General features: G+C 38.8%; 1 protein-coding gene across 1 annotated transcript in view; it reads right to left on the reverse strand.

The window, feature by feature from the left end:
- Positions 1-5,625: 5,625 nt before the first annotated feature.
- LOC139727934 (uncharacterized) overlaps positions 5,626-15,736 on the reverse strand; it is a 43,136-nt gene continuing 33,025 nt past the window's right edge. The window contains exons 15-19 of the mRNA XM_071638907.1: positions 12,357-12,548; positions 11,107-11,331; positions 8,827-8,963; positions 7,556-7,658; positions 5,626-5,930 (exon numbers count right to left, since the gene is read on the reverse strand). Coding sequence (XP_071495008.1) covers positions 5,626-5,930; positions 7,556-7,658; positions 8,827-8,963; positions 11,107-11,331; positions 12,357-12,548 — 962 coding nt within the window. The remainder of the gene's footprint in view (positions 5,931-7,555; positions 7,659-8,826; positions 8,964-11,106; positions 11,332-12,356; positions 12,549-15,736) is intronic.

Here is a 15,736-nt window from a genome sequence, read left to right on the forward strand (position 1 = left end):
ATAATGTAATCTTTGTATCCTTGATACAAACCGAACCTGAATCCCCAAAGCGATCCGTTCCAATTCTCCTTGGCAATCATCACTTCTCAAAGATGCACCCTACCACGCATCACACATACAATCCACATGCAAGTACAGCCATCAGTATAAAAAAAATGCGGTATTGTGTTAGATATAATGACAAGGTGTGATTTTGTTTAATAATTTCATGGCGCATCCATGGACCGACGTACAATACAGACTGAACCGATTTTTCTGACAAAATGACGTCACAAGAGATTATTATTTCGTCACTGTAATGTCCTCAAGGCATCCCGCAATGTCCCCGCATTGTTCGATCTTTGCTCACTGCGCCGGCCGCCTGGTCCTTTCGACTGTGACTGCAAAGAAATTTAAAAAAACAACAACAACAACAAATGAACAAACAGAAATTAGCTGAATTAACTGAACAGTTGAAATAAAGAACATTAAAGAATCGTTTGATTCGATATCTGTCTGGTATTGATGCGTGTGCGAAAGTTCGGATGACCATCAGGTCACAATTTCGGAAAAAAGCAAAGTTCATAGAATGTCTGAACACGGCAAGTGTTAACAGCGTTCGAAAGCCCAAACTCAGCACCCCCCCCCCCACACACACACACACACACACAATCTGTAGGGGGAAAACCCCATAAAATCCCATCTCAACCAAAACTATTATATCATCCCTTTAAAGTACGTTTGTCGCATAATCACATATCATACATAATGCTGTGGGGAAAAAAAAACACAGAACGGATACGTTCAAAGGCTGTAGGAAGGAAATATGTTGAAAAACTAACAACAACGAATGTAACAGTAAGGTTCACGCGAATTCAAACAAAGTGAAAGACGTTTTGGTCTTAGTAAGCTGGTTGGCTGTTTATTTTGTTTCATACAATGCACTTCCTGAATCAGTGGGAGTTCAAGTTCCCCTTTCTTTCTCCGCAGCAAACTTCCAACCTTTCCATCCAACAGGACTACCTTGGGGCACAAGGAGTTGCTTACTGCACAGCTCGACTCTATGGCATGTACGGTGGCTTTGCAAGCCATTTTGATTTCCATCCAAATTCATCTTTCAATGCTAGGTGGCAGCAAAATATGCATTTTCAAATAATCTTTGCTCAATCAAGGCACATAATTATGAAGTATAAAGAGATAGGCCCTAGTTTGAATTCCCTGCTGTTTTCTTTGCGAGTGCCAGCCACACGAGAACAATTTATTGACAGGTCCGCATAGTGTTGCATCATGACAACAATACATTGTGTTATAGTGATACATTACGCACAAGAACCATTCATTTGAGGTTACGAAGAACCTCTGAAGTAAATTTATGTGAATGTATGAGTGTGCCATTTGTGGTTATCAGCAGTTGGTAGGTGAAATGTGACGGTGGGAAATTTCATAATCACTGATCCCTGGTAGGGGGTATAACCTCCTACAGGGATCCGTGATTGATAATAGACCCGTCCGTAATTCCACTGTGTGCATGACCAGTAAAAAAAAGTAATTTGCGATAATATCAAGCACGTTTGTTTGTAAATCCACTAAGGCAAGCAAGTGTGATTTAGTGATTATTCATGTAATACTTAAATTAGACCGCTTCTGAAATGTATTCACATCATATGCCTGCTTTGTTGACCTTAACAACCACAAAGCCGGAGGCTTGCCCTATCTAGCAACAACTAAATGAATTCCTGCTTATGGAACCTAGTTACATGCAGCAAACAGGTGAATGGCATTCTTTCGTTTCTAGACTGTAGGAAAAGAAATATCCACGAATTGTAATCAATTACAGAAACGGTCTATTGGTGCTTGGCAGCACATCATCCTGACAGCAATAAAGTATTCATTACAGCCTAGTATTTGGCAATACTACCAGAAAAAAGTCTGCCAAAGCCATTATGTCATCAATGCGAAACAGTGAAATAGATTCTTTTCAAATATTAATTGACGAGCTGACGATTCTGGTCATCCGGTCTGCACAGGTTCATTGCTCATTCTTTTTTTGAACATATAAATGCCTCAAATTGTTACATCTGTCAAGATAATGTATCATGCCACTTTGACCATGAGTGAAGTACCTAAAAAACTGAGCGAAAAAAAAAGGTCATTTTCCAAAATGTGCACATAATCTTACTACAATATGAGTTATTCACCTCCACACTGCCTGGCACTGGTGGCGCCCCTCATAGTTGTCGTGGTGCCGTCTGGACACATGAGGCACGAGGTCCGCCCAGTACTGTCCTGGTACAGACCTCGAGGACACAGCTTACAGACAGGCTGCGTGGCTGGACCGAGGTCCACGGAATACATACCACGGGGGCAGTCAACTGTAAATGGAGGACCAACAGGACTTTTACTATTGTAACGAAATCACGCAGAATATTAAACTGGTTTACATTCATGCATTATTTAGACTATTTTATTTATGATACGATTATTACTGTGTTATGTCCAGATTCTAATTTGATAATACTTGGTTATTGGTTTGTTGTACAACAGGCGCGACTAAGACCGAGAAAGGCCGAAAACTTTGCATTTGTACATTATGATGGACACACCTCCACACCTCTTGAATATCAATATAACCGCATTTTGAAACAGATGAGCTACAAACAGGACATTCAAACTAAGAACCCGGATTGCAAAAGGTTGCGATTCGGTGACTGACTAATACCCGCTTACTTATAGCTTAAGTCAACATTAGCCCTTTAAGCTGCAAAATATGGTGATAAATCACATTCGAACAAGAGGAAGGTTCGTCGAATTTTCCCCTTTCTTTTTTGAGCTGAGACAATTGTTACAAAAAGGAAATCAACCATACTGCCCTACTTTGGCAAAAGGAAGCAAGTGACAAAAGTGACAATTCTCGTAAAAGAACGAAATGTGTCTGTCATTTACACTGACGTCAATGGACTATCATGATGTCTTATCTAACATATCTCTTGGTAGGATGAGTGTTTCTGCATGAAATTTGGCCTGGAAGAAGAGCTCATTATGTGAATTATGAAAACATCAATAACTCATATTCGGATGGTATGTCACTTGCTTCCTTTTGCCAAAGTAGGGCAGCATAGTTCTCCATGCAAATCCATACAAAAAAAAAAAAACCAGGGACAATAACAGGTCAGCTCGGTGAGATTACAATCATATCAGGGCAAAGTTTACACATTTTATCCAAGTTTCTCCATTCGGATGCTGAAGGCTAAATCGTTTCCCGATACTCGCATCACAGTTCCTTCCGTAATTACATAAAGTTGGCTCCAGAAAATAATCCTGTGATGCCCTCGGTAACCTCTCCGGAACTTAAACATGTTAAGCATCCATTTTTTTCTCACATGTCTGTTCTTTTCGCTCAACAGAAATGGAAAAAAAAAGACAAAATTCAATTCAACATTTGCAATCTGCACGTACGCAAGAGCAGTTACAGTGGAAGAGACCCAAGAAAGCCAAAGAATCAACCTTCTATCTACACTCAGCAAAAAAAGAAAGTAAACACTTTTTCGAGGTCATATTTTTCATAGAAGATTTTTATGAAAATCAATGTATTCTATACCATATTAACGGTACTTTAATTGGCTATTAAGCTCATGGATTCATTAAAAAGAAAACTTTACGCATGAGTGAGCACATTCGTTTTTGTCCTCCAAGCCACAAAATCAAAAATTGCAAAAATTGGCATGTTCTCTTTCATTTGCAAATGCCCTTCACGATAACATTGACAACAAAAGACCAGTTTAACACAATGAGAGACATGAATGAAATAGGAAAAATAAGTCTTTGCTCTCTTTATCTCTTTATTACCCCTAAGAAAACAAAGTGGGAAACTAAAGGGGAGACTAAGAATTTTCGATTAAGTCAAACTTCAAATGACATAGGGAATAAAAAGCATAAAGATGGTTAAATGAGCAGAATTTCTGTATTTATTTCCTTTAAACTAGCGAGTTAAAATCCACGTGACAATTTCAAGGATGTCAGAGATTCATTTCCTGACATAGGGGATAGAGATTCGTTTCATAGTTTTGTTTTTCAGTAAAAAAAAAACAACAACAACCTTTCTTTAAAGACATTTTCTTCACTTGTTCATTTTATTCCCGTGCTATTCGAACTATCTTATCCCCTGGACATTTATTCGTTTCTTGTTTTCGTTTTTGTTTTTACAAAACAAGACTAAGTTACCAGTGGGTAAATCATGAGGGCTATCACCGAAAAAAACCCCAACATTTCTCGAATATTTTCTTTCTTTAATAGAAGCCAACAAACATCACGATCTTGTTTCAGATCTTTGTGATTATCTCATATAGAGACATGAAAAGTGATGAAAAGGACAACATAAAGATGCTAGTAAAGCTACGGTCACAAAGCTTCGTACGAACGATGCGTTCGTACGAATGTACCTGTTCGTACGAATTCTGGAGTTCGTAGAGATTCGTAGAGGTGGGGCACAGATTCTTACGGCCTTCTTACCAATTTCGTACGAACGCTGTTTAACTCGCAATAACAACTAAAGACCTCCTAGAGAAACAAAATGATCTTCAGTTATACAATGGCCGTAGAATTCGTACGTTTTTCGTAAGAATGCCTTGAGTTAAGGCTCGGTCAAAAATGCCTTTACGAACTGCTACGAACGCCGTACGAACGATTTTTAAACGATTTCGTAAGATCTTCTTAAGAAGGCTGTACGAAACCAGCGTTCGTAGACCATTCGTAGATCGTTCGTAAGTTCGTAGCCTGGTCGATGGTCTTGTCCAAGATTTTTTTAACTTCGTACGAAACCCTCTCTTCGTAAGACGGCCGTATGAACGTCGTGCGAACATTGTAAGAACTACGCAAGATTTTTTAGGATCGAGAGACAATTCTAGAAGCCTTGAAATATGCAAAAAATCGTGAAATCTCCTTACGAATGACTTAAGAGTGCCGAGAGTTGCAGGTACGACCAATTTACGACAAAAAGAAATCGTAAGATGCCCGTAGGTCTGACGAAAGAATAACTCAAGGCATTCTTACGAATAACTTACGAATTCTACGGCCATTGTATAACTGAAAATCCTTTCGTTTCTCTAAAAGGTCTTAAGTTGTTCTTGCGAATTAAAAAGCGTTCGTACGAAATTCGTAAGAAGGCCGGAAGAATCTGTGTCCGATCTACGAATCTCTACGAATTCCAGAATTCGTAAGAACAGTAACATTCGCATCGTTCGTACAAAGCTTTGTGACCGTAGCTTTATTCTTTCGTTAGACTTACGGCCATCTTACGAAAGACGTAAGAGCCCTCTATGAACAACTCATCGTAAGAATTTAAGGCTTCTAGAACTGTCTCTCGATCCTACAAAATCGTGCGTAGTTCTTACAATGTTCGTACGACGTTCCTACTCCCGCCTTACGAAGAGAGGGTTTCATACGAAGTTAAAATAAAATCTTGGACAAGACCATCGATCAGGCTACGAACTTACGAACGGTCTACGAACGTTGGTTTCGTATGGCCTTCTTAAGAAGATGTTACGAAATTGTTTAAAAATCGTTCGTACGGCGTTCGTAGCAGTTCGTAAAGGTATTTGTGACCGAGGCTTCTGGTGCGATCTGCAGTATGGGTGGCCTGATTATAAGTTAACATCTGTCCTTACTGCAAGCTGGGCCGCTAAGTGCGGGGAATGTCTTCAGCTGCTTTCCCGCCACACACGGCGCCGAGGCGTTCCTCCTCACGAGCTCGACTGCGGTGCAATCTGGGACCTGTTTCGATGGGCTCCACTGTGCGGTACTGTCGCAAGTGTAAGTCGCTCTAGGGAGGGGACCATCGAAAAAGTAGAAACCAGGTAGGCACGCCGGCTGGCACATCTGTCCTTCGCGCCAGGCGGTGCAGAAGTGGTGGCCGTTGAGTGGGCCGTCCAGTACGCCACAATCCATGGCGAGAGCTGTGCAAATCCACAAATCACCGTATCAGGAGAAGGATTGATGTTCAAGTCAAAGCAAATTTTTGCTAATGACGTCACACAATAAACTATGAAAAATGGAGTGGTCCCTATTACTCAGCTTCTAATAAGTCATAACCTGCCATTGTTATTTAGCAGTAGTAGGCATCTAGTAGTAGGCCTACTGGATGTGTAAAAAAAGCAATATCGTCCGTGATGTAAAAAATGATGCAGGCAACACTAAATTTTGATCAATTATGATGCAAATTGGTGATTATGACTCTCACATTGATACTAACAACGATGATGGTAATGGTAATCATCACTATCTTTTGACATACTCTTTTGACATACTGAACATACTCTTTTTATGCTTTACAATTCTTTCATCCTACCATATATTATGTATTGTAATCTAGTGTGGGCTACAAGTTCAAAAACTAAACTCAACCCTATTTATTTACTACAAAAGAAAGCCATTCGCATCTGTACTGGATCACAATACTTAGCCCACACCAGTTCACTTTTTTATCAGTTAAAAACACTGAATATATTTGATATAAATACACTACATTCTTTGCTTTTTATGTATAAGTATTTGAACAACTTACTTCCAAACATTTTTCACGATTTCTTTAAACTGAATTATACCGTTCATTCATATCCCACTCGTAATTCGCAAAATTTTCATTTAGTAAATCCCAGATTATTAATTGCACAAACATCTATAAGACACAATGGACCAAATCTTTGGAATACACTCCCAGATTATGTTAAATCGTGTAAAACTTTATATTCTTTCAAGGCTAGATTGAAAACTACATTACTGTCAGATTACAATCTATGAATATAGCATTTGAATATATATATTTTTTGTATGATCACATTTCTTTTCCTGTAAATTGGATTTAAAACTACAATAAATATACGCAATGTTTCTGTGTCTATCATTTCATTTCATTCCCATTATCTTCAGCATCCCCACTATCACTTTCATCTTCATTATCACATTTTTCTTCATCATTACCCTGTCAACATCATCATACATCACCATCATCATCATCATCATCATATTTCACGTTACTCTTATTCGTACCTATGCACTATACATATATAAAAAACATAATGTATTTACAGTGTTTTATATTTTGTAGTATTTCTCCATTCCGCAAACAATATAATTTTCTGTGTATTATGTAGATAGGTGCCTGGGCTGCCACGTGCTCAAGCTTTTGCTTATAGTGGCAGTCCTTCTTCCGCATAATTTCTCAGATAATTATTTGGAAAATTGGTAATACGATTTATAATTTGTTAATGAAATTAATTTACACATCGATTTTCCTACTTTGAATCATGTACTTGTAATCTGCTTACTGATATTCCATGTGATATTTCTGAAAATAATTTTGATTTATGTATGAAATTGTGTTGGAAGAAAAATAAATAAATCAATCAATCAATCAAACAATGGTCATGATTGTATAGCAATGGTAGTGATCATGACAGAAATTATCACGATTATGAATACATGTCTGTGTTTGTGTGTAAACTCTTGTTTGTGTGTGCGTGTGTGCGTGTGTGTGTGTGTGTGTGTGTTTTGGGGGTTTTTTTACGTTGCTTATACTCACGCTGTACAGTGATTCCGAAAGTGCAAGTAGCTGTGTTACCAGACGTGTCAGTGGCAACATACCGGGCTGTATATTCTCCCCACGTGATGTCACCGTCAGGGAACTAGACATGGAATACATACGTCACATTGCAGTACGCTTAGTAATCACACGTGACCAAATTTACGTTTTACTGTTTATTACTAGGTTTGTCTATAAGTGTACTCACTAATACTGTAACAGCGTCTTTGATACAGTTGCATGAACACTTAGAATTTTACTTTTGTAGTTAAAAAATGAAAATCATCTTAGATTTTAATTCGAAGTTTACAAATAAATTTTTACGTATTTGGGAGGTAGATAAATGTGAACACAAAGATGAAAAATATCATTTTTCTTTGTCGTGCATTTACTCGGTTTTTTTTTTCTTTGATTATATCTTATTGTTATGCGCAGTTGATATATGCTTCATAGAAACTGCGCAATATAAATCCACAATTATTATTATTATCATTTTTTATCACTACTACTGTAACCTATACGAAAATGTACTTTGAATTTGATAAATCTCAGTTCAGTGATTTAGACGGATTCAAGAACAAATTACGGACTTGACATAATAGGTAATCAAAGTAGAAAGTTGTGATCGGTTCCATGACATTTGCTCCTGCCACAATTACTCTCATGAAATATCTGCATGCTATTCAAAACATAATATATTCTACCCACAAACATAACCTTATGCCTAATCCTAATCCTCACATCAAACTAATCCTATATAGCCCTATCACAACCCTAACCATAACCCAAAGTCCTTGGAGAAAACAATATCGGAGCAACTGACGCAGGAGCAATCAAATGTCGCGTCACTTTTGAGATCACACGCTTTTGTTTGTGATTTGCTCATCAGTTTGCAACCTACAGACTAGGGCCCTGTTTAATGAAGAGTTATTATAATTGATTGTATAGTTGATTTTTTATCAAGTAAGTTTATGGCAGCCTGTGCGGTAAAGAAATTCATAATCGATTATATCTTTTGTTAAAACGGGGCCTAGAACTCGGAGAAAACGCATACATTTATCAAATACATTACAGCCTTGCATGGACTAACAGTTTTTAAAGAGTTTTATGTCCAAGAGATACCCTAGAATAAACCAGTGGTCAAACATTGAATGATACATTTTTACAAACAAAAATGTGTTTAACAATAAAACACAGTTGCAGAATAAATTAAACAATAAAGTAAGATCTTACAATAACTTCAAAAACAAACGCACTTGCTGTGGACTCACTATTTCGCGTGTGACACTAGCGATCTCCACGTTATCAGTAAAAGTTGGCTGCGTCAGGTTGATCGAGGATGGGTAGCGTTCTTGAACCTTCAAAGTCACCTGTTGGGGACACTCGACGGGCTGCGGGGACTCGCTGTCTGTGGTAGGGATGAATTGTGGAATATTATGATATTTGATGGGAACATCAAAGTGACAATAGTCCGACCTCTGTTATCCGGGCATGTCGGGACTGTCACTCTTCCGGATAAGCGATTTGGCCGGTTATGGGAGAAGCAATGTTTCAATGTTCCAACCCAGTGGTAGCTACGAAGACAGTGTACACCGCAACAATAATGTAATTCGTGCTAGCCTACTTAAAATCACGGTAATGGAATAGAAAGATTTTAATGTAAAATTCGTTTCATGTTTCTGTGGCATCATCATAGGAAAATTGCGTGAGTTGGCGGGGTTTGAATTGTATTTTAAATCACTTTTTCTTTGTTGATGTTGTTTTTGTCCTCACTGCCAGGAGGCGTCCGGATACTAAAATAGAGATGTTCGGATAAGAGAGGGCCTGATAATCGAGGTCGAACTGTACTATGACAAGTGAAGAAATGTGATCTACGGAATGGTGAACGAGCACATCTCTTTCCGAGCTAAGTGGAAAAAAATAATTATTACCTATACAAGGTAGTTTTGCGAGGCAATTGCAGTTGTTATTTTGCAGGGTCAAAGGTCATCAGTCAATATTCGTTGGTCTTTTGCCTCTTCCGGTTTTCGCTATTCACTTTACACAGGGAGGTGGGAAGAAAAAGAGTGGAATCTCTCTCCCCACCTCCCTGCTTTAAATGTAAACATTCCGATCGACCACGAAAAGAAAACATTCCAGGACGCCGCTGCGTGTCGGTTACGCGCACCGCAGAAGAACGCCGATAAATCAAGTCATACAAGGTCGACCACTTCCAGCAGCACTACGCGTCAAACAATGACTAGTCCATTTGCGCTCAATAACTGCACAGTGACCATCAGCTTTACAACCCTCCAAATTTAAACAGAAGTAAAAATAAAGTGTAAAAGCGTTCAGATGTTTGAAATTCGCCTGTTACGACTACATATGTATCTTTGAAGTTGGAGTTGAATGATATACATTGATGAACAATTTTTCAGTTATTCGACATGTTGATGATCTACAGGTAGTCAAATGTGGCTTGATCTATATCATAGTGTATAGCCGTATTCACATATTTTCCTAATTTACGTAGGGGATAGGTAATAATTATGATATTGACTGGCCTTGAGGGAGATACCAGATAAATATTGCCCGCACAGAAAGAATATTGCCCTCGTCTTCGACTCGGGCAATATTCTTTTAATTTGGGCAATATTTTCTGGTATCTCCCTCGAGGCCAGTCAATATTATATAAATGTTGCTTATCTGACGCGTGTGCTTGCGAAATATCGGAAATCCGAACCTAAGTTGCAATATTGGTATTTTGAAGTGAACTGTAACTGTGGCTTAAGACAAACAATTACAGAGTAAAGAGAAGTTTTACAGAGTTATTGGTGATCAATAGAAAATGTTCTATTCTCTACATTCATAAAATGGCAAAGAATATCAAAGGTGCAGACATGTATAATAATACGGAGCCATTCAGCCACTTGGCTCGAGCGTATTTAAAACTTACTTGATATAAAGACGCAACAGTACACAAAGACGCCCAACTGCCCGACGCCCATTATGCCATTCTATTGTTTACTACGTCTGTCTTTTTCAATTTGTTAGTGCTAAAAAAAAAGAAGAAAAAAGAAAGAAAGATATATATCGCTGGGTTGCTGGAATTCGTTACTTTGAAAGATAAAGTAACCAAACTTTATTCAGCAAGTCTCAAAGGAATGGTATAGTTTTGGTTGAGACAGGGATTCATATTTCAACTTTTTGCGAGATAATGATTAGAAACCACTTCTATGAAATGTTAAAGAGTAGAGGAATTTAAAGTTTATTTGATGAAAATCGGTTTTGAAATGGCTGAGATCTCCAAAAACAAAGTAAAACAAAGTGTCTCTGATAAGAGGTGGGTCCCATCTTTTATAAAGACCACTTTGTTTTTGCATATCTCAGCCATTTCAAAACCAATTTTCATGCAATAAAATTTAAGCAAAAGATATGCTGATCATAGCATTGTATGCTCTTTCATATTTCAAGAATAGTTTCTCATTATCTAGCGAAGAATTGGAAACATGAAGCCTCCATCTCAACCAAACTACACCATCCCTTTAATTGGTTTAGTGACAGCGGCTTACCCACGACGGTGACGGCCATCTTACACGATTCGGCCGTCCTGGCGTCACTCGTGTAGGCCGTGTACGTAACCAGCGTTTCGCCGATCCCGAAAGAGTGTCCCGACAGCGGATGCGACGCGTTGACGAAGTCCAGGACGTGATCAGCTTCGGGAAGGGGGACGATCATCTGCGATGACCCCTGTGGTAAAATGGCCGTGATGTTTTCATGGCATCGAATCCGAGAATCTGGGAAGATAAAGAAAGGGAAGATTATAATTATGATAACCCTTAACATGCAATACACAACTTGTCAACCAAACCCGTGACCCGTTGCCCGGAATGTGCCGAAAAAGCAAGATCCAGTTCTTAGATTTGATTTTCCACTGCTTTACAGAGCTTGGGGTAAAACTGCTTTCTTAATCTTCGTATTTTCTGTGTTTGTCTGGCTATGAAATGATCAGTATTCTGTTGGGGTGTTTGTCTGTTTGGGTTTTATTTTGGTCAATATTACATAATGATTAAAGACCAAAGGCATTCTTCAATTCATCTATTGATACAGAGGTAGCTGTGATTTCACGGTAACATAACTTGATTTACCAATAAGAATGAGGGTCAAAGAAATCTGGATTTCAAATGATTTGACAAAATCTATTTCAAATCTTCATACAATACGGCATCAAGTTCATATTCATTGTTCAAGTACGTGAGTTCAACTCGGTTAGCCTCGTCAAACGAACCCAGCAATAGCATTTTCTGCACAATTAGGGTATTATAATGAGTTCTGCACCATAAGAATTTAATCAAGGGGCATTCCAGACGATTTTCATAATTTTACATCATGTAGTACATAAATCAACAGCTCCATGTATAGATTTGTGGCATCTATTGTGGTTCTTGAGCAGAGAGACAATAATTTGAAAAAAACCTTAAACATACTACACTGAACAAGGACGATGACATAGGAGGCTCACATATTTCAGAAATGTAGCAATGTAAATACATTACAATACCACTTGCTCGCGAGTTCACCTGTGTATAATCTATGCATGCTTTCTTTTTTTTTTGTTCTGCTCCCTTGAGCCCCAGCTCATGCATTCTTATGGTGATCCTGCCATGTCATCATCCTTGTTCATTGCAATTTGTTATAAATTTTGAAAATACTCTCATTCTTCATCCAAATTATCATAAATTCTGAAATTCTGTCCTCAGTATAGCTAATTTATAGTTGTTCAAATGTAAAAATCTGAAAATCATCCGGAGGTCTCCTTTACCTTTTGAACAAATTGGCGCCCTCCGCGACCATTCTCCCCTTCGCGAACACGTCACGACCGAGGCACCAAGAAGGTGGTAGCCGCTCTGGCAGGAGAAGGTGCAGGCGGACTGAGGCTCGCTGGGTCCAAGGCGACAGCTCTCGGGCAGAATCTGGCCGAACTCGAGAGGCTCAAAGCTGGCACAGTCGGTTCCTGCACATGGAAAAACGGATTGAAAATTCAGGGAAAATTAGCTCGGCAAAAAGTCACTTTCACTTGGAAATTGTTTATTCATGAACATGAATCATAATGAAATACACTGGCATATTCAATAGCTAATCAATAATATTACCACTAGGAACACGGAAAAGGTTCAATAAAACACACATTACCCAAAACTTTATTCTTAACAAGAATCAAAGCGGTTTTTCATTTGACAAACTAGACTTGTACTCACCCACTTATTTCACATAGGTCCCTACTCCTAGAAGTATTGGGCTGAATGGTATGGAATGTGTATTATGATAGGAAAAAAATGACCACTGACATGCGAATGAATTTCATTATCTTCCTCATTTTTTTCACTCTCGCTGGGAAGTGAGAAATGAGGGCATCTTTCATCTAATGACGCAGAAAATGGCCCAGTGGAAGGAAGGAAGTTCAGAAAAGTTTTTTTTATTCATATTACAATGTATATCTCGAAGCCCAGGGGTAAATTGCGTATAACATTACAAATAATTTTAGACAGTTAAATAAAGCATTTACAGGCATAATAAAAATGAGTGAGAAAATATCATAATTACACAAATCAATAGATTGAGCAATATCCGATATATAAAACGCACGGTAAGAACATATTCCACATTGGTCAAAACAAGCAGAACTATATGAAAAATACTGTGACAACTGGTTTGCCTGTACTCCAATAAAACTACAGAACATCATACGCAGGACATCAATTTTGCATGACTGATGATAACCAAAAATAAGATGTTTAGAAATATGTCATTGCAGAACCCCAAATATAATTATATCAATTGTTTATATATTTCGTAACCAAATTTCGTTCTAATGACTAGATTATCCCGTGAAACATATATATGGGAACCGTAGCACTCTCGCCCGACTCCAAGATCCCGTGACATACATTCTTCTTTAAACATCGTCCAAATAACAACATCAAATTTTTCAAAATAATTTTTTTTTCTAACTGTCCCGAAATGTACATAAAATTTCATATATATCCATTCAGAATTGCAGAAATATAAGGGAAAGTAACATTATGGTAGTGATTCTCAAAGTAAGTATCAATACGGAAGAAGTGTGGAGTAGAGATACGAGAGGGATAGAGGAAAAGGAGAGGTAAAGATAGGAATAAGTAGATAAGTGTATACGTTACATATACAGGAATTTGGTAGGAGAGGAGGGGAGACGTCTATCATAGCTGCTCCTGGAGTTGTGGATATTTTTCGATATTTGCGCGTTCCTTTGCACATACTGGTGTTGTGCTTTGTCACTGTGACATAGACGTGAGGATGTGACAGCTTGAACGTCAAAAAGATACTGTTTTGTCGCTTGATTTTGGTGTAATTTGACGGTCAAAATGTCGAGCAACGGGCGATCTGCTGAACACGAAGCTCCGAAAACCCGCGCCCGGACCAGGGGGCTGATTCAAGCACCGATGACCGAGGAACTGACCGCTGGTCATCAAACCGAGGCCGGGACAATCGAGGGTAATACCACTCTCGATCTCGCCATTGAAGTGAAAATAAAGGAAGCTCTTTGTTCTGATGATGTGTTGAAAGCTCTCGTGTGCGCCGTGAAAGAAGCTGTTCTTGAACAAGTTACACAGCAGGTGTATGAGGCTCTCAAAATGGACGCCGACCAACACCAAGTTCATGTGAACAGCTTGGAAAAGAAAGTGAAGGAGCTGGAAGGAAAACTCTCCGCCATGAACTCAGCGCTCGAGGAACAAGAGCAGTATAGTCGCCGGAACTGTCTGCGATTCTACGGTGTCAAGGAAAAGCCGGACGAAAATACCGATACACTCATCACCGACATTGTGAGAGACCACATGAACATTCACCTGGCAGCATCCGACATTGATCGCAGCCATAGAATCACCTCGAGAAGCAGCACCAGGACAGGGCCAGAGAGGGGAAAAAGCATCATAATCAAGTTCGCCAGCTACAATGTGCGTCAAAAGGTCTACGCTGCAAGGTCGAAGTTGAAAGGGACATCTGTCTTCATCAACGAGGATCTAACCAGCCATCGCCAGAGCTTGATGTACGCTGCGAGGACCAGTGATGCCATCGCCTGGACATGGTCGCAAGATGGAAAGATCTACGCCTTGACAACTGGAACTGGTGCTGACAGGAGGAAAATCGTCATCCGGACAAAGGCCGACATCGAACGTCTCAGTTAGTTGCAATGAGTATGATGGTGATATAGTAATGTAACGATGATTTAGCAATATGCCAACACTATACCCATGTATCATATGCTGTAAAGCAGTCAAAAATAATCAAAATGCTATGATGTGTGTTAAATGTTCATTATGGTGCCATCTCAAATGCACGTCAGTTGACAGAAAAACATTCGAATCAGAAAATGATTGGATATGTGATGTTTGTTTATCCAAAGAATTGCCATTCTATCCATATTCACTCAACCCCGAGTTAAGTGGGCCATCCGATGAGTGTATAAGTACAGACAGATGTGAACCCAACGTTGAAGATTTTGAAGTAAATGTTCAGAGAATTTCTAAGTGTAAAGGATTGAAATTGACACATTTAAATTGCACGTCTTTATTGAAGAACATAGATGAACTGAGATCACTTCAACATAAACTTTCAGCTGATGTTTTTCTTTTGACTGAAACACATATAAATGATTTAATTTCTGATTCTGAATTAAGTATTGATGGATATGATATCATACGCAGGGATAGGGACCGCTATGGAGGTGGTGTCGCCGCCTATGTCAAATCAAATATGATGTATGAAATACGTACAGATTTAGTCGAAGACAGTCTGGAGTTGTTGCCTATTGAATTGAAGTTCACAAATAGAAAGAACTTGATAGTAGTTGTGTGGTATAGGCCACCTAGCGCCAATCATGAAGTATTTGAACATTTTCAATCGTTTTTGCAAAATATCGATGACTTAAACACTGATTTTGTTATTCTCGGTGACATCAATTGTAATATGACGAAGCCGTCTGGTGTGAATTTATGGCAGACTAAGCGACTCTTACAATTGTTTGAAAGTTATAACTTAACACAAGTTATTGATAGTCCGACCAGAGTCACACAAACAACTTCTTCGATTGTAGATTTGGTTATCACCAATAAGTCTGAAAAAATCGTTCAGTCTGGAGTTTTGCCCATTTCTCTCAGCGAT

The sequence above is a fragment of the Diadema antillarum genome, unplaced genomic scaffold (assembly GCF_040938485.1).
Source record: "Diadema antillarum isolate AM-2024a unplaced genomic scaffold, OU_Dant_1.0 seq00000160_RagTag, whole genome shotgun sequence".
NCBI classification, from domain to species: Eukaryota; Metazoa; Echinodermata; class Echinoidea; order Diadematoida; family Diadematidae; genus Diadema; species Diadema antillarum.